General features: G+C 39.7%; 1 protein-coding gene across 1 annotated transcript in view; it reads left to right on the top strand.

Moving 5' to 3' along the window:
- LOC124783727 (calcineurin-binding protein cabin-1-like) overlaps nt 1-20,149 on the top strand; it is a 252,819-nt gene that overhangs the window by 72,269 nt on the left and 160,401 nt on the right. Inside the window, exons 8-10 of the mRNA XM_047254043.1 lie at nt 3,213-3,402; nt 11,187-11,331; nt 11,411-11,640. Coding sequence (XP_047109999.1) covers nt 3,213-3,402; nt 11,187-11,331; nt 11,411-11,640 — 565 coding nt within the window. The remainder of the gene's footprint in view (nt 1-3,212; nt 3,403-11,186; nt 11,332-11,410; nt 11,641-20,149) is intronic.

Raw genomic sequence — 20,149 nt, 5'->3', positions numbered from 1 at the left:
GTCAGCAATTCTGACACTTTATATTTTAAATGAAATGTCAGAATAACCATGTAGTCTGTCATGTAATGTGGACTTCTTCACCTCTGCAGCTTCTTCTGTGCTGGAAGCTGAAGGTCATGTCCACTTTAGTGATGCAGGGTACGTCTTCAGAAATCAGATTATATTGATCTTCTCTTTTACAGTTCTGTAAAACTTTACACACATGTGCGCTGTGACAGTATATTTGCTCCGTACAACATGCTTAACAGTTCCTGTCAAAAGATGAATTGACAGCTCAACTGTGTGTTATATATATGTGGTTTCTGTGAAGTAACAATGATTGTCATGATACTCGTTGTTCTATAACATGCGGCTGATAGAAGAGTCGGGACAAGACTGTGTAGAATAACCACCAAATCAACAGGTTCTGAAAAGTGTAGTAAGGCTGCTATTATCATCCCTCCTTGTTGATCTGCTGCATCAATTCCCCTGGTTTACATGGACAGACAAGCAAACAAGTTTGAACATAGTATGTTATCTTAAATTCCTTACTAAAATAAGACTTCCACAGTGGCAGTAATCATTCGTCGGCTCAGTAGGTGCTTTGCACTACATTAATTCACCAAAGCAGTAGGTTACACTATACTATGCAGTGTGCACTGAGTGAATGCATCAGTTTCCATTATTATTCACAGGTCCAATGTGGTAGTAAGTGTATAGGGATGGCAGAGTTAGTTCGCAACATTTGTACAGGCTGCTATTAAAACAGCTCTGAGTTTTGATTCACACACTGTACAGAATACACTTCACTGGCCTAAATGTGTCCTTTGTGAGTGTACAAAGTTTCCCCCAAATGTGATACCACTGGAGGTAATATGAGGGTGGTTTGAAAAGTTCTCGGAATCACCACGAGAAGTCAGCGCTAGTGCAACGAGTTGGTCACGTGATATTCATTGGACTGAGGGGGTGGGGGTTATAAGTAGATGGATAGCCCAATGAAAAAAATGTCTTGTATGCAGGAATCCTGAACATCTTGTGAAATAGGCATACTAGCATTGACCATGTGAAGTATTCCTTCACTATTCTGTTGGTAGGAGGAGTCACTTTGGGATGTAAGGCATATTGCATTATTTACTGACTTTGCAGTTAACAATAGAAACTGTTGGCTGCAGAGTATTTCTAGAGGAAAAATGGATACTGTGAACTATAATACACAAACTAAAATTCCTTACTCTTCACTGGGTGGAGGCTCAAGTGTGGAGCAGTTACTCGAATTTTTAAATTTCATTAAATTCTGGAATTAGTTACAGTAAACACTCACTGTGAAGTGTAGGTATGGAACCATAAATAGTCACATAAATGAGAACTGGATCACAGTAGCACATATTACAGACTTAAGCTCTTTTTCAGGTGGTTCATACACAGATGCATACACATAGCTGAAGAAATAAGGAAGGGGACGAGAGTATCAGTGGGAAGGGAGTGGGAAAGGGAAGGGGGGCAAGAACCATGAGAGGAATACAGCACTAGAAAGAGTGTGCCTTTGTGAATGTGGGGGTTGTAATGTGTTGTATGCAGAGAAATAGAATGTGGCTATGAGGGCAAAGAATAGAATGAAGGGAAGGGAGACCACTATCCTGGCATTGACTCCTGTCTTCTTAACCCATTTCATAGTTTGAAATTTCTACCATTCCTGCCTGCAGAAGTGTGAGCTATCACTAGTGCCATATTACTTTCCCATTTCTTTGCTTTCCCTCCTCTCAAAGCCCTTGCCACTCCCTTTTCTTTTTTCTTCTTTCTACCCCTCCCCTTTTGTTCATATCAGCTGCTTCACCTGATATGGACTTTTACATCACCCCCCTCCCCTCCCCCTCCTGTAAGGCTGCCTAGTTCTGCTTTGGCAGAAAATGGAAGACTGTAAACCACTAGCATGTGGCACTTAACAGTACCGTCTGTGGCACTGTTATAGTCATTACATACCTAAATGTCATGCTGTACTACTTAGCTGTAAATTTCTTATATAATAACTGATGAATTCAGTCCTGATCCAAGTGCTACTTTAGAGTTCTCTTTTCATGATTCCTCCAGACATATGTGTATCACTTGGTGCAAACATACATGTAGTGTCACCATTATGTGAGGAAGGAGCAGCTTGTTCCTTCCCTCACCACTGCTGTCCCATAACAGTAAGTGTGTTGGGTAAGTCCACTCCGTGGGCCGACTTTTTTCAGAAACTGACAAATTCTCAATGTAGTATCTGTGTGTTCTGAGAAAAACCATTTTGTAAGATGAGCTACTCATTCCAGTTCATGTTTGTGTACCTATGTATCATTCAGTCTTTCCTACATATTGAGTGATTATCTTTACGTGTTCCAAAGTTTATTTTCCACCCAAGATTTTCCAGTAATCCATCAGCTTTTGTAAAAGATAAAATGATGCATTAGTTAAGAGCACTTAACCTTTAAAGTGAACATCAGTTACAACTGGAGGGGAAGAAACAGTGTTTTTTCTTAAGGAGGAGGGACAGATGGAACTGTGTATGATGAGCAGATTAATTGTGTTGGAGTAGAGGAAAACAAACGTGTGAAATAAGAGAGAATAATAGAGGAGATAGAAATTAGTAGAGCACAGGAATAAAGGGAAAAAAGGTATGAAGTAATTCAAGTAACTTCTAGATAATGCATATGAGGAAGCAGTATTTTTTAAATTGGACTCCATCTGGAACCTGGAAGTACTCAGTGGCCACAGTTATTTCAGTTGCTGAACAAAGGTACAGCAATCAGTCGCAACTTGTGTTTATTGCGGCACATCTAGATTTTGGTAACTGAGTGACCATCTTCAATGCAGCAGATAAAGTTAACACATTTCAGCCATTATTTGGCGTAGACTGTCTTAGACTAAACATGTCAAGAGGAACCGCGGCTGGAAAATATTAACTTTGTCTGCTGTATTGAAGATGATCACTCAGTTACCAAAATCTAGAAGTGTTTACAAGATGCGACTAATTTCTGTACTTTCTTTCATCAGCTGGAAGTAGTATTTTTGCATTACTGATCTGAGTTTACATTTGTGTATACATATTGTATAAATTTGAAATTTAGTCAGTGGGTAGACATTTTGTAGTTCTGTACACACTTTGTTTTGTTCTCCCACACATTTTGACAGTTTTGATGATTTTCAAATGAGCGTGTGAACTATATACCATCATGATTAATATACAATTTTAAATATAGGTTCACAGAGTGAAGGAGAAGATCCAAAAAATCGTAAACGTCGTCGAAGTCAGATGGCGTTCATGGAACAGTGGATGTGGGGAGGGAAACGTCGATCTGCTAGAGTTCGTTCCACAATAAAAAAGGAAGCTGAGAGAGAAGATGGGAACTTTGAGGAAGCCTTGCGCAGGCTTGTACCTCCTTCATTGCTGTAAGTAACTGAAATTTGCTTACATTCTGCTTCTGAATGCCCACCCCTTTGCATAAAAATGTTTTGGTGCTTTGTCTTAATTGTAATGATTCACCTGATGCTGATAATTATACAATAAAAAGGAAAATATTGGAGATGTATTAAATACATAAGGAGACAGATAGATTGTTCAGTATTTGCCTTCTTTATGCACCAACTCTATTTATAACTGATACAAACACATTACTCATAGATATTGGAAGCAGAGATTCTTTCTCCAGGACATCAAGGGGAAAGAGTTGAGGTTTTTGCGATAAGATAAGAGTTCAATTCAAACTAAGGGTATGAGGAAACTACCTTGTGGGAGGAGAAAACAAGGCAATCAGGAAGTCGTGGCTCTAGGAAATTGGGGGAGGGAATCCACCCATAGCTAAAATAATCAAAGGGCTCAGTTTGGCAGGTTATGCACTGTAAAAGCTCTTTGTATTGATGTGGGGACTAGAGTTTTATCTTATTTTTCATACTTTCAATGCCTTTTGTCTTGTAAAATTATCTGCTAGAGCAACGCACCTGAAAACGGAAAGTTTTGATTCAGCAAATGTGAGTAGTGAAGATACTATATAAAGTGTGTCATGCTAAACTCCCTTCAAAAATATTGGGCAAATTATGCTCACTTCTCAAGATATTTACTACTTAGTGGTATTTGTTGCTAATAATGAAATCAGTTTTAGTATGATTTACACAACCACAATTAAAGACGCAAAAATAATTTTCATGTATAGCTTGCCGACTTGTCTAGGATTCAAGTAAGTTTTCTATTTTGCTATTAAGTTCCTGCCAGGCATAAAACTAGGATCAGTATAAATTCAAAATTTAATTTGAAAAAATCATATTAACCACGATTTCAATGAATTGTATGCTTAACCCTTTGACTGCTGGAGGGACACCATCTGCTTGGCGTGCTGAGGCGCCGTGGCCTGTGGCATGATATGGCTACCTGTGCTGCAGGCCTATCCCTTGGAGCCACCGCCGGGACTGGAGTGGCCCACGCTGCCCAACCCGCCCTGTGATGAATACTTGTAGACTGATTATGACTTGTGCAGAGCCAGAGTGAATTTTTGGCGACTGTAATATCAAGGGCAATATTTTTTGTAAAGAAATCAAATGTGGCTATTTTCCACAACTTTATGCATTCTCTTAAGAATAATAATGAAAAGAATTTTACGAGCTATATTGAGCCATAAAACTGTAGGTAAAATCGGCCAAAAAAATAAGCACCCAAAAAAATTTCAAAGTTTGGCTTCTTGCATCTCCTGCATTAATGCCATGATGAATGTGAAACTTGGCATGTAGTAACCTAACAATACAATTCTTTTAAATATAAAATTTCATTTCCATAGCAATTTCCAGTACAGAATGAATTAAGTGCAAAATTGAAGATTTTGTAAAAACGTAAAAATTGACGTATTTTCATTCTGATTTTGCTAAAAAACTATATAAAACATTCCAAGCTGTATAATTGGAACAAAAGTTGGGCATGAAAATCATGCCAAAAACAATGTAAACTTCAGATTTGCATATCTAGTAGAGTGAACACATGATGAAAATGAAATTTAGAGTGCAGTAGATTGATAGCACAACAATATGGAATAAAAATTTTTATTCCCCTACTATTTTCCAATATTGTACAAATTAGTCAGAAAGATGATTTTTATGAAAAAATGAAAGCGGGGTACGTTCGATACTTCTTTTACAGATATTGTTTTCTATTAATGCTTCAAAGCCAGTCTCATTCAAACAACCAATTTTAAGCCCTGCACCCTCCCCAGAACAGTGAGTTTAATTTCCAATATTGACTAACAAGGGAAGCAAAGTAGCAAGAAAAATCGCACTGAGAACAGAGTTTTAACTTTGGCAAGTTGTTTCTCATTGATCAAAGGCATTTGAAATCAGTTACGGAAAACAGGTTTTGTACAAGTAGACTGAATGTGATCTACTAAGGATAAAAGAATATAACTGTCTATGTTACATGTTAATTATTTAAATGTATAGTACGTAGATTAATATATGGGTTTTGTTATATTGGCGCAATGTACTCGGTGTAATCACATTTGCCTCAGGACAGATATTGCGCCATCTCGATCATCAAGTCCGTTCATTTGCCAGTAAACTTCTGCATACGATAAGTCAGGCATTGTTTGAACAATTTCACACCTGTTGCATCTATTTCCCATCCTTCTTTTCGGTTCGGGCTTTGGACTGGCACTGACGAAGTTAAAAATAGATTTATTTATATTTTTTTTACATTTTTTGCCTTTTTTTCAGAAATGTCAATACATTTTTTTTCGAATTTAGTTCTCAATGATTAGTAATGCTTCTTTGTATGATAAGTCTCAAAGCATAACAGAACGTTGCCAGTTTTGCATTGGTATCTAGTTTCCTGGCGCACTTTCTCTTTTGTGCAAAGGACACATCTGTGAATGTTCACTCATGATAACAGCTGGGACATGTCTCCCTGTGAGTCACAGAAGATACTCGTCATTGTAGTGCCTTCCTCTACCAGCTTTTTATCATTCTATAGCATATTTTTCTTTAATCTCCCTTATGAGAGAAATGTAAAACTCTGTTAGTGCCATTTTTCACCCTGTTATGAACTATTTGAGAGTATGAACATTTAGAATGCACAAATCCAGAATGTGAAAAAAATATTTCTTGTATCATTTCACAGTTCTGATTCCACTGAGCTCAGCCACATGTCATATCGGTCAACTGCAAACATACTCGAATTGTAATCTACAGTACATTGCGTTTTTTTGACAGTATTTCTGTCGGTCTTCTCTGTTTCAACCATTTCATTTGTGTGACATGTTGTAAACATGCACACCTCTCTCTTATCACACGACTTGGTGTGATAAGCGAGACGTAAAGTGCACTCTGCCACACACCGTTGGGTGTCTTACGGAGTATAAATGTAGATGTAGATGTAGCAAGGATCTTGTCAGTGGACTTAAACTCAGTTTCTCCTCAGTTTAATTTCTTCTGCAGTTTTGACATGTTGCGCGTATTCTTACAAACAGTGTGACATGCAGCTGTTCCATAGTTGTGAAGCCAGATGAACAGATCCGAGCTGGAGTACCAATTATCGATATATAGAATATGACCCCCCACAAGAGTTGCCACTATGCTACCACTTGTCCCTAAATTGTGGAACCCAATTTCTGTTGTTACGCCTGTATATACTATAAAATCCAAGATATACCCACTCTGACAGTCACACAGTACAAATGTCTTTATTCCAAATGTACTTCGCTTAGTTGGAATAAATTGCTTAAAAGATAATAGTCCTCCGAACAGCAAGAGACTTTCATCTATACAAAGCTTATGATGTGGACGAAATGAATTAAGAAACATCTTAAGAATCTTGTCAACAGTCATCCTAATTTTAAATAGACTGTCTCCTCCAGTACTCGCAGAGTTATCACTGAAGTGTAACGTTCTCAGATGTAGACAAAAACAGTCTCGGAACATAATTTCGCTGAAAACTGGTTTGTTCAAAAGTGTATCTCTTTAGCAATAATCACTTAATTTTAACTTCTTAATTTGCACAGTTAGAAGACAAATAGCGACAAAACGCTGTGTCTTTCCACATTGACAGTCAGTAATTCACAGATTATGTAGTATTGTAGTATTGCCCTCACCTTTTCTCTACTCTTTTATATATTATCACCTGTTCTGTTATTATTATTATTATTATTATTATTATGAATAAGCAGTATTTTTCAAATATTTATCACCAGCATATCAAGTAAAATATGTAAACACTTCTTCTTTGTTATTGATTCCAAAACCAAAAATCAGCATAATATAAGATTTACTGAATCCTTTTCGTACATACTTCAAGTTCTATGTGCTGCTTTCAGTGTACAGCAATCACAACGTTGTAGCAACAGCTCGTAGCAGACTTGTGATGATTGAATTGCCTTTCAGTTATTAAATTAACACTGTTTTTGTAAGCACGTGTGTGTGCGTGTGCGTGTGCGTGTGCGTGTGGGCGTGCACGCATGCGTGCGCAAAACAAAGCATAGGGCTATAAGGGAGATATTTTGAATGAAACACATTTCACTTTCAGCATACAAAGGGCAAATAATGCAAGTAGAAAGATTTATATGTTCAGTAAAATAGATAAATAAGCAATAATGCCATGTCTCAATGAGGAGCCCAAAACTTTTAGTTTAGGACATGATCTCGTATAGGAGCTATGGCTCAAGTTTAAAAGAATAGGTGACAATGCACCGGGTAGATACGTATTCAGTAGAACAGTTTGTGACTGGAGGGACCCTTCATGTTGCACAGTCACTGTAAAGGGACTGCTAAAGGAGCAGAAACTACCATATGTAAGGTGTAAAACAAAGCATTGGGCTATACAGGGAGGTATTTTGAATGAAACTTATTTCACTGTCAGTGTATGAAGCCTTCAGTGAATGCCGTAACAGAATATTGATTAAAGATCTTTTACAAGACACAAAGAAATTCTGGTTGTATGTGAAAGCTGTTAGTGGCATCAAAGTTAGCTTCCAGGCATTCATGAATGAAACAGGCACTGAAATTGAGGATAGCAAAGCAAAGGCAGAAATACTTAACTCTGTTTTCAAATGTATCTTTACAAAGGAAAACCCAGGAGCACTGCCTAAATTTAATTCTCATACCACTGAAAAGAAGAGTGAGAAAAATGTCATAGCAACAGTTGAAATTGCTAAAATTGAACAAAACTCCCAGAACTGCAGAATTCCTATCAGATTCTGGGCCATATTTCCATGAGCGTTAGCCCCTCTTGTAACTATAATCTACTGTAGACCCCTTGAACAAAAAACCATGCCCAGTAGTTGGAAGAAAGTACAGGTCACATCCATCTACAAGAAGTGTAGCCGAAATGATCTAATACCTTTGATATCCATTTGTTTTAAAATCTTAGAATGTATTATGAGCTCAATCATAATGATGTACTTGGAAGCCAAACAGCATGGATTCTGAAGACATCAGTCACGTGAAACCCAACTTGCCCTTTTCTCACACGCAGCAGTTAGATATATGCAGTATGCTTGATTTCTGAAAGGCGTTTGACTAGGTACCAAACCTATCCTTGAAACTTCCTGGCAGATTAAAACTGTGTGCCGGACCGAGACTCGAACTCGGGGACCTTTGCCTTTCGCGGACAAGTGCTCTACCACTGAGCTACCCAAGCACGACTCATGCCCCGTCCTCACAGCTTTACTTCTGCCAGTACCTCGTCTCCTACCTTCCTTATTACTAAAAGTACGATTGTATTGGGTATTAGTGAAATTAGTAACTGTTGGACGGGTTTTTGGTAGGGAGGATGCAGCAATTTATCTTGGAGAGTCATCGAGAGATGTAGCACTAACTTCAAGTGTGCCCCAGGGAAGTGTGTAGGGACCCTTCCTGTTCATTTTGTATAATAGGGACCATGTGGGCAATATCAGTGGTAACCTCAGACCTTTTCAGATAATACAGTTATCTGTAACTAAGTAATGTTTGAAAGAAGCCGCACAGATTTTCAGTTGGAATTAGATAAGATTTCAAAGTGTTGCAAGGATTGCCAAACTTTTAAATGCTAAATGTAAAATTGTGCATTTCACTAAACGAAAAAACATACTGAGCTGAAAGGTCATGGGATACCTCCTTTTCCCGACATAGCGCAGCAGCTCGATGTGGCATGGTTTCAACAAGTCGTTGGAAGTCTCCTGCAGAAATACTAAGCCATGCTGCCTCTATAGCTATCAACAATTACAGAAGTGTTGCAGGTACAGGACTTTGTGCACAAACTGAGCTTTTGATTATGTCCGATAAATGTTCGATTGGATTCATGTTGGGAAATCTGGATGGCTGAATCCTGTTCTTCAAACCAATCATGAACAGGTGTGGCCTGATGACATGGCGCATTGTCATACGTAAAAATTCCATCATTGTTTGGGAACATGAATGGCTGCAAATGGTCTCCAACTAGCCGAACATAACCATTTCTGGTCAATGATCAGTTCAGTTGGACACCAGGACCCAGTCCATTTCATGTAAACATAGCCCACACCATTTATGGAGCCACCATCAGCTTGCGCTGTACCTTGTTGACACCTTGGTTCCATGGCTCCGTAGGGTCTGCACCACATTTGAACCCTACCAGCTGCTCTTATGAACTGAAATCAGGACTTGTCTGACCAGACCACTGTTTTCCAGTTGTCTTGGGTCTAAGCGATATGGTCATGAGTCCAGGATGGGTGCAATGTTGTGCTGTTAGCAAAGGCACCCGCATTGGTCATCTGCTGCCCTAGCCCATTAATGCCAAATTTTTCTGCACTCTCCTAACAGATACGTTCACCCCACATGATGTCTGCTGCTATTACATGCGGTGTTGCTTGTCTGTTAGGACTGCATACGCCACTGGTCCCGGTTGTTAAGTGAAGGCCATCAGCCAGTGCATTGTCCATGGGGAGAGATAATGCCTGCAATTTGGTGTTCATGGTACACTCTGGAAACTGTGGTTCTTGAAATACTGAATGCCTTAACAATTTCTGAAATGGAAGTCCTGTGTGTCTAACTCCACCTACCATTCTGCATTCAGAGTTGTTAATTCCCATCATACAGCCATAATCTAGTCGGAAACATTTTCAAGTGAATTACCTTCATACAAATGACAGTCCCACCAATGCACTGCCTTTTTATGTCTAGTGTAGGTGATATTTCTGCCATCAGTATATGTGCATATCACTATCCTAAGACTTTTGACACCTCAGTGTAATATCCTATGAACATATATCAATCATTCACAGTTGAGATTCATAAACTCGTACAAATGTCTGGGTGTAACACTTAGTAGCGATATCAAATGAAATGATCACATAGACTCAGTCACGGGTAAAGCAGGTAGCAGACTTCAGTTTATTAGTAGAATACTAGGGACAGGCAGTCAGTTTACAAAACACAATGTGCAACCCATCCTAGAAGATTGCACAAGAGTGTGGGACTAACAGAGGACATTAAAAAGGTACCAAGGAGGGCAACATGGAAGGTCACAGTTTTGTTCAATCTATGGGAGAGTGAAACAAAGATGCTGAAAGAACTGATATGACATAAACTTGAAGATAGATGCAAACTAATCCATGAAAACCTAATTAGAAAGTCCCTAAAACTGACTTTAAGGGATGACTCTAAGACTGTGTTACAAACCTCTTTGCATCGCTCCTATAGAGGTCATAAAGACAATATTAGACTAATTACAGCACAAACAGAGCCGGCATTTAAGCCGTCATTCTTCTTGCATGTGAATGGAATGGGTAAGATGCCCTAATAAGTAGTACCGTAAGACGTACGCTTTGCCAAACAGTTCACTGCTGTTTGCAGACTATGGATATAGATGAAGAGGAGAAAAATGTAAAACTGTTAACTTTTTATTTGAGATGGATTTTCCTCTGCCACAGTATTACATGGTTCTCACTTCTGTGCTGATGTATAATAATTATCCAGGCATCCTGTCCCTTTTCTTCTTTTGTGATCCCCAAATGCGACAAGTGGTAGTAGGCTTATCGTATGAGAATTTCCCTCTGATTTTCTTTACGCTCTTCTCCCAAAAATCCTCCTTCCATTTGTGTTATTGTGCTGATTAGCTGTAGCCTACTGCCATTTAATTGGGAAGGACTTGATATTATTTAGCTTTTGAATAAACTTAAACACTGTTCAACATTAAGATTGACAGTGGTGTAATGTTTATTTTACAATTGTGTATTTGTTTTCAGACCAAACAACATGAAGGAAGGCAACCAAAAGAATGTGGATAATCTTCTATTAAATGACGACTCAATGGATACAATGGATCTGTACAAGTTGTTTGAACGTAGGGAAAGTGTTGAAGGCTCCTGTGATGACAGAAACAATTCACAGGTGTGTGTAATTTGCAATAAAACTATTTCATTCAGAAATTTTAGAGATTATTACAAATTAAAGATAGTTATATTTACAGGGAAAATTTTACTCAAAGGGAAGAGAAGGATTATTAAAGATAGTGGAGGAGGAAGGATATTTTGGTACGGATCAAGAAGAAAATGATGTCAAAAATCTTGTGGAGTCATGTGGGTCTTCTGATGTGATAGACCTCCTTTTGAAATTTGTCACAATACTCAGTACCAAGTGGCATATTACATGGCCACTTGAACTAATCTCTGTGTACTTGGAAATGTACAAGTGTTTGAGGTAAGCATTAAAGCTTAATTTGAGACAGAAAATATTGTCCAAGAATTGTGTTTAATTGTACATGTATAGCAAACAAGGAGCCCCAAGCCATTGCAGTACTTCTTCCTTTCCTGTGCGACAATCGTACTCTCTGCCTGCCTCTTTTCTCAGACCTTGTCTCTAGCATAGATTCCCTCTGACAACGTAGCTTGCTTGTAGGATGTCAATAATGGCTTTTCCCACTTTGTTTCAATATTTTCCACCACCAGTTTCAGTTAACTGTTGTTCAATCCGTTCATCTGGTTTTGGCCTCCACCCTTTCAAAACTTTTTACAGAAGGGCTGGCTATGCAGGATATGACCCAGAGCTCAACATGGTAGCCAGTTGGATACCTGTACAGTGATAGCTTCCTGGCCACGCAGGCAATGCATCATTGATGCCAGACTGTGACCTTCCCATACATGCCAAAGAGTAAATGCGTGACAGTTTGAGACATTGGGACTCTGGTAATGGCCATCAAACAAGGTGGCAATCTCAGTATAGTTCAATACTTCATGCATCAGACAGGTGAAGAACTAGCACACACTTGGAGAAGGATGCGATCCGTTTTGTATGTTGTGCACGTCAATGTATGTCACACAACAAGGTTGACATTTGGGCATTCATCCTCATTTTTGAGCTGGATTTGCTTTCTGATAATGTAAAAATCATAGTTTACTGCTGTGAAGCCACATTTCTCACCTCCAGTTTGGTGCCTTAAATGCCAACACTTTGTGCATATCTCCCCGGTGTACATCCGAGCCAGTTAGTGGACACTAGTGTCACTCGCTTCACAAAAACTCACCATGTGCACTGCCACATCTCGGTGTCAGTTGCAGAAATGATCGCAGTTCCTGATGTCTGAAGTGTGCTAACCTAATTAAGAAATACAAAATCCAGGGACTGAAGGTCACTGGTCACCTCTTATCTTTTGAAGCTCGGAAAAGAAGGATCATTTATATCCTGTTTTAATTAGATCAGCCTTTGCTCCTACTGTGGCCAAGTTGTCAGCAGTACTTGTTTGCATTTACTCCCGCAATGTTAATGTCTGCTAGTCGTGCAAATACATTAGACCATGGGAGCATAGCTTCTACATCACCAACACTCCACAGATGATTCACACTTGAAAATTTGGTTATGTTGGAAACAGCAATATCATAAGCTTTTTCTACATTCCAACACCATGTTACAATGGAAAATCCGGGATGGACTGTAACAATATAAAGAAAAGGAAAGTTGCTACCCACCACATAGCGGAGAAGCTGAGTTGCAGATAGGCACAACAAAAAGACTGTCACAAATAAAGCTGTCGACCAGTACTGCCTTCGTCAAAAATAGATGACACACACACACACACACACACACACACACACACACACACACACACACACACACACACACACACGAGACTGCAGTCTCTGGCAACTGAAGCCAAACCGCGAACAGCGACACCAGTGCATAATGATAGTAGCAACTGGGTGGGGGTAAGGAGACTGGGCAGGGAGGGGAAGGGATAGTATGCTGGGATTGGGGGTGGGGGACAGTGAAGTGCTGCCGGGGAGTGCGCAGGGACGAGGTGGAGAGAGGGTAGGGAAGCTATGTGCAGTTGGGAGGATAGATGCTGGGCCGGGGAGAGGTGGGGGAGAGGGGTTAGCAGAAAAAGAAAGAAGTAAAATGTCTGGGCGTGATGGTGGAATGAGGGCTGTATAGTGCTGGAATGGGAACAGGGAAGGGGCTGGATGCATGAGGACAATGACTGAAGAAGGTTGAAGCCAAACTTTGTTAGTCATTGTCCTCACCCATCCAGCCCTTTCCATGTTCCAGCACTACACAGCCCTCATTCCAGCATTGCACACAGTCTTTTTACTTCTCTCCTTTTCCACTACCCCACCTGACCTCCACCCCCACTTGTCCCCCGCCCCCTGTTTGACCTCCCGACTGCACATAGGTGCCCTACCCTCTCTTCACCTTGTCCCTGTTCACTCCCCGGCAGCACTTAACTGTCGCCCTCCCCCCACCCTACTATCCCTTTCTGTCCCTGCCCCAGCCTCCTCCTTACCCGCAGCCAGTCACCACTCCCATCATGGACTGGTGCTGCTGCTTGCAGTGTGGCTTCAGTTGCCAGAGACTGCAGCCTTTGTGTGTGTGTGTGTGTGTGTGTGGGGGGGGGGGGGGGGGGGGTCTATTTTTGACAAAAGCCATACTGGCCAAAAGCTTTATTCATGGCAGTCTTTTTGTTGTGCCTATCTGCAACTCAGCATCTTCGCTATATGGTGAGTAGCAACTTCGCTTTTCTTAACATCTTATTACCGTCTTTTTTGACATATGTAATGCTTATGACACCACTTGACACCATCAAATTTTATGTACCCTCAATGATTTGGCCTTTTGAGACCCCCCTACCAATTTTTATTCATCAGTTTTTATCCTACAATTTGTTTTGTGTTAGAGTTGATGTACCACTCAGCTCCCCATGGCTGCAAGAGAACAGTATCCCACAGGACTCTGTGCTGAGAGTGACACTCTTCCTCATTTACAAATGGCTCTGAGCACTATGGGACTTAACATCTGAGGTCATCAGTCCCCTAGAACTTAGAACTACTTAAACAGGACATCACACACATCCATGCCCAAGGCAGGATTCGAACCTGCGACCGCAGCGGTTGCACGGTTCCAGACAGTAGCGCCTAGAACCGCTCGGGTGCTCCGGCCGGCCCCTCATTTACATCAACGGGCTAGTGGCTTCTGTCAGACCAGTGGTCACTCCTACAGGATACCTGTATGTAGATGACTTCCACATGTAGTATGAATCTGTAGCCTTGGTTCAAAGATTATCTCCAAGGTGCAATCCAAAGGGCTTTCACTTGGACCCTTTCACTTGGCGTGTATTTCTCTCATCTGTGAAGGTGCAGGTCCATCGTGATACAGAGCTCAACCTGGGCTACCAGTGCTTGGACTCTGCTGCACAGTCCAGATATTTGGGGCTGCTCTCTGACAAAAATTTGTCTTGTCTGGCCCATATTCGTCAACTGAAGGCTAGCTGTATGTAAAAGTTTAATGCTGTCTGCTTCCATGCCCACACCTTTGGGAGTGTGGATCACGCTACTCTACTCCATATTTAGTGGACCCAGATCCTGTCCCAGTTGGACTACAGTTGCCAGGTTGATAGTTCAGTAGTATCTGTGGCTTTGAAGTTATTTGACATAATCTATCGTTATAGACTAAGACTGGCCACTGGTGCCTTCCAGACGAGCTCCATAAATAGTCTTCTTGTCGAAGCGGGGCTCTTATCTGTTCAGTTCCTGTAATACTGGCTCTTGCTCAAATATGTGATCACCACATGACAATTTCCTAACCACCCAACTTGTGGAGGTGTTTTTTGCATACAAGAGGTATCAACCCCTCAGGTAGGATCACTCCAGCCTCCTAATCTCATTGTTTCTCTCACCATATTTTATTGTTCTCAATCTAACTGATGCCTATTACATTTTAACCTTCTTACTTTTACTGTTACAAATCTCCCAGCTAGAAGGCATTCTTTACTCTGCAGTTGTTTCAGCCTTTATCAAGCTGGCAGTGGGTCAGATGTGGGGGTTGGATTTCTCTCTTTTTAGGGGTGAGTTGTGGGAAAGCCCTTGTCTATTCTCTGACCTCTCTTCAAATTATTTTTCAGTTCTGGCATCAATATTATTCTCAAACATAAAATAAGGAAATAAAAATTCTCATTGTGTTTAGAGATCTTTCAGAACAGCTGAGGAATCACTGCATACAGTGGCCAGAAGTCACAGGAAAAATCAGGCAGCAAAATCATGCACTCGAGATATTTAAAATCACTAAAGTTGCACTTTTCAAGAAATGGAGAATGCAAAGTATGAAGAAAAGGAAGGACTAAGTGGAGATACTTAAGACATTGTCAACCAATACTCAACAGAATCCTTTTCCCTCCAGAAGGAAGGCAGAGCTTGGACAATGCAGCATCAAAACTAGAGTACAGAGTGGTCTTTGGATCAGTTCTTGATTGTTTCGCCCTGAATTCAATGAGTCTGAGGCTGTTCTGACCACAATGTCTCCCAGGGACTTAATCGTTCCAGCTGCCATTTCTCTAGGGTATATAGACTTAGGAGTTTACTCGTAGTGGACAACAGCTGTGGATTAAAACTGTATGTGGGACTGGGACTCGAACCCGAGACCTTTGTATTTTGTGGACAAGTACTCTGCTGACTGAGCTATCCGAGCATGACTCGCGACCCTCCGTCACAGCTTTACTTCCACCAGTACCTGTTTACTACCTTTCAAACTTCACAGACATTCTCCTGCATACTTTTTTGGGACAAGCTGTCCTGGAAGAAAGGAAACAGCAGAGAAATGGCTTAGGTACAGTCTAAGCTGTCGTAACCTAGCCTTCCATTTTTATCATTTTCTCTTGGTTGTTGTACTTGTTGTATATTACCATTTCTCTCTGTGACGTATACTTATTTTTGTGAGGGTTTCAGACCTCATGCATCACTTTACATTGCCAAAAGTTTTTTTTTTTTTCCAGATTGGCGTATGCTATGCAAGTGTCTTGACTTCTTGAGTCTTGATTCCATTATCAAATGTTCTGTCAGAATGCCTCTCTAGTGCATTTACCTTATCCAAAACCAAATTGATCATTATGAAACTACAGTGGAATGCCTATTTTACATTTTCGTGCAGTCCGGAATTAAAAACGCAAAATTGAGGAAAATGCAGAATTGAGGAAAACGTTAAAACCCCCCAAAATATGAGCAAAAACACATGAACGTGGCATATATGATTAAAAATTACAATCCTCTCCAATACTTTGTATAAAATCTGTCTATAAGTGAAGGAAATTAAATGTACAATACAATGTTTATACAATAATTTGTGGTAATGTATTTCATCAGTTCTTAAAAATCACAGATGTGTAACAGCAAGTAAAAACTCATCAAAAAATTGAAACTGATGTCTTGGTTCAAGGTAATCAAGCTCTTTTCTGACATGCTTCATCCGCAAATTATGCATTCAAAACATGCACTTTTGAGAGATCATCCTCTGTGCTCACCCAGAGAAAAGCAAAAGTTGTTGAACATGTTGAATTAAACCATAAAAAGATCACAACAGCTAAGTGGTTAAACCATAAGCATAAATGCAGATATCTGCATAATTACATACTTTTCCACCATTGCTGTTATTGTTTAATGCTTTTCTTACAAGCCGCACTTCATATGCTCGCCACTGTTAAAATGTTATTTTAAGCTTGATGAGAGAAATAGAGACGTGAAAAAATGAGTTTACTTCCCTAATTGACACTACGAGCTTATTAGAAGTTGGCTCAGTGAATTTCTGTACACTGCGTAAAATGTAAATTTGAAAGAAAACTCGGGTGCTACAGTTTCGCTTCATGTCCTCTATCACTGTCAATCTTTATGATCTAAAGTGTGTGGTGTATGTGGTGCAAAGTGTATGTGTGAGTAGTTGTTGCAACTGTATCTTGTCATATTTGAACACAAAAGTCTTTAAAATGTGCTATCACAAAACCCTTGTTCTGTTTCCTTGTGACATCTGTCATAGCACATCATCTGCATGAGAAGTATATTTTCAGCACTTCACAAAATGCTTTCACCCTTACCTGCACTCCGGTCATTGGAGGGCCACTCCCCCTCTCCACGCATCCAATAGGTGAGCTCATTTTGTGGGTGGTAGTGTGGTGTAGTGACTGCGCTGGCTATTGTGTAACTTAAGAAGCCATCAGCCAATAAGAGTTCACTAGCCAGAAATGGGCGACATTTCCACGATTATGACTGAGCATATTCTTTGAGACTCAGTGTTTGAATTTAAAAGATTTACGATTGTTGCTAAATACAGTATATTGGAAATACATGCAAAAAGATGATACTGAGTATAAGTAGCACAAGGAAAGGTGATGGCTGGGTCCCTTCGTCAGGTATCGGTTCAGTCTGAAACACTTCGTGTCAACTGTCTTGTTTTTCCATTACCGCTGCAATGTAGCAGTAGTAGTATCATAATAGCCCAGTGAAGCTAAATGTTACAAGTTGTGTTGGCAACACTGATTGTGGATTACGTCAGCATTTCCTCTCTCAGCTCTCCCTTCTCCACAATGGCCTTAAATATCTCCTTAACCCTGCCACCACCCATGTTGCGAACCATTAGTCTTTTGTGCTACTTATAACTCTTTGTCACATCAAATGCCTCAAATGTCAATAGAAGAAAATGGGACAAAGTAAAGCGAGATGTCGAGTAAGAACTTAGAATCGATGTAAACCTTAATAGGAAGAAATATAAAATCAGGGGATTTTTAGCATTGATGTTATGGGTTTTTCACAGGTGCTATGAATTTGCGGTGTAGAATCGCAAAAAATGTAAGATAGGAGGATGTAAAATTGAAGTTCCACTATAATCCTCAATTTTCTTTTACATTCTTTTGTATATAACTCTTAACAGCATTTTAAATGCACAAACTATCAAGCTGATTTTAAAATAGTTGTCACACTTACCTACTCTTGCTTTCTTCAGGATTGTGTGGATGATATCGTTCCAAAAGTTCAATAGTATTTCTTCAGTCTCATTAATTACGCTTATGAATAATTGCTGTATTGCCATTTGCCCCAATGATTTTATAAATTATGAAGGAATATTGTCTATTCTTTCTGCATTGTCTAATCGTAAATCTTCCAAAGCTCTATCAAATTCTTAGACTGCATCTGCTATGTCCTCCAAATCGGCACCTGTTTCATCTTCTGTCACATTATTAGAGAGTTCCTCTACTTCTCAGAGTCCTTTTAATGTACTCTTTCCATCTGTCTCATCTTTCCTTTCTGTTTAACAGTGCAATTCATTTTGCCTTCTTAATGTTATTTCGGCTTCCAAATTCTCAAACTTTGTTTTGACTTTTTCGTGCGCAGATGATGTCCTGACGACTTTCTTTTTCGAACTGTCCACAATTTTTCCTGTAACAGTTTTGCCTTAGCTTTCTTGCCCTTTTTGGACTCTCATTCATAGATGATTTAGATTGTTGCATTTGTCTGTTTTTCTGAATATTTCTGTGTTTACTTCTTTCATCAATCAGATGAAGTACTTCTTTGGTTAAGCACAATTTATTTGGAGTTACCTATCCTCTATCTGTATTTGCCTGTACAACTTCTGTGGTCATCCTTTTTAGAAATGTCTATTCCCGTTCAAATGAACTAAATACTGTAGTATTCATCTACATCTGCATGTACATGGATACTCTGCAAATCACACTTAAGTCTCTGGCAGAGGGTTCATCAAACTGCCTTCACAATAATTCTCTATTATTCCAATTTTGAACAGCATGCAGAAAAAACTAACACCCATATTTTTCTGTGTGAGATTTGATTTCCCATATTTTATTATGATGGTGGATTCTTCCTATGTTGGTCAGTGCCAACATATTATTTTCCCTCTCTGAGGAGAAAATTGGTAATTGAAATTTCGTGAGAAGATTCTGGTGCAACAAAAAATGCCTTTGTTTTAATTATATCACCCCAAATTCAGTATCATGTCAGTGACATTCTCTCCCCTCTTTCACAATACTACAAAATGTGCTGCTCTTCTTTGAACTTTCTCGATGCACTCCATTACTCCTATTTGGTAAGGATCCCATGCCATGCAGCAGTACTTGAAATAGGATGGACAAGCATAATGCAGGCACTCTCTTTAGCAGATCTGTTAAATCTTCCAAGTATCCCGCCAATAAATCAGTCTTTGGTTCCCCTTCCCCACAACATTTCTGTGTGTTCTTTCCAATTTATGTTGTTTGTAATTGTAATTCCTTGGTATTTAGTTGAATTTATGGCCTTCAAATTTGACTGATTTATCGAGTAACCGAAGTTTAACAGATTCCTGTTAGCGCTCATGTGGATGACCTCACACTTCTCATTGTTTAGAGTCAACTGCCAAGTTTCGCATCATGCAGACATCTTTTCTAAATGGTTTCGCCAATTGTTTTGATCTTCTGATGACTTTACTGGCCGATAAATGACAGCATTATCTGCTAACAACCTAAGACAGCTGCTCAGATTGTCTTCTAAATCATTTCTATAGATAAGGAACACCAGAGGGTCTATAACACTACCTTGGAGAATGCCAGAAATCACATCTGTTTTACACAATGACTTTCCAACAATTACTGTGGACTGTGGCTTCATGATTTCCTGTCACAGAGGTCACTCACATAACTGAGATGATATTCTGTAAGCACACAATTTGATTTCAAGTTTCTTATGGGGTACAGTGCCAAAAGCATTCTGGAAATCTAGAAATATGAAATCAGTTTGAAATCCCTTGTCAACAGCTCTCAGCACTTTGTGTGAGTAAAGAGCTAGTTGTGTTTCACAAGAACAATATTTTCTAAATCCCTGTTGACTGTGTGTCAATAGACCATTGTCTTTGAGATAATTGGTAATGTTAGAACGCAATATATGTTCCAAAGTCGTGCTGCGTTATC

This window comes from Schistocerca piceifrons, chromosome 1 (genome assembly GCF_021461385.2).
Source record: "Schistocerca piceifrons isolate TAMUIC-IGC-003096 chromosome 1, iqSchPice1.1, whole genome shotgun sequence".
Classification (NCBI taxonomy): Eukaryota; Metazoa; Arthropoda; class Insecta; order Orthoptera; family Acrididae; genus Schistocerca; species Schistocerca piceifrons.
This window is presented reverse-complemented; position numbering and strand designations above follow the sequence as displayed.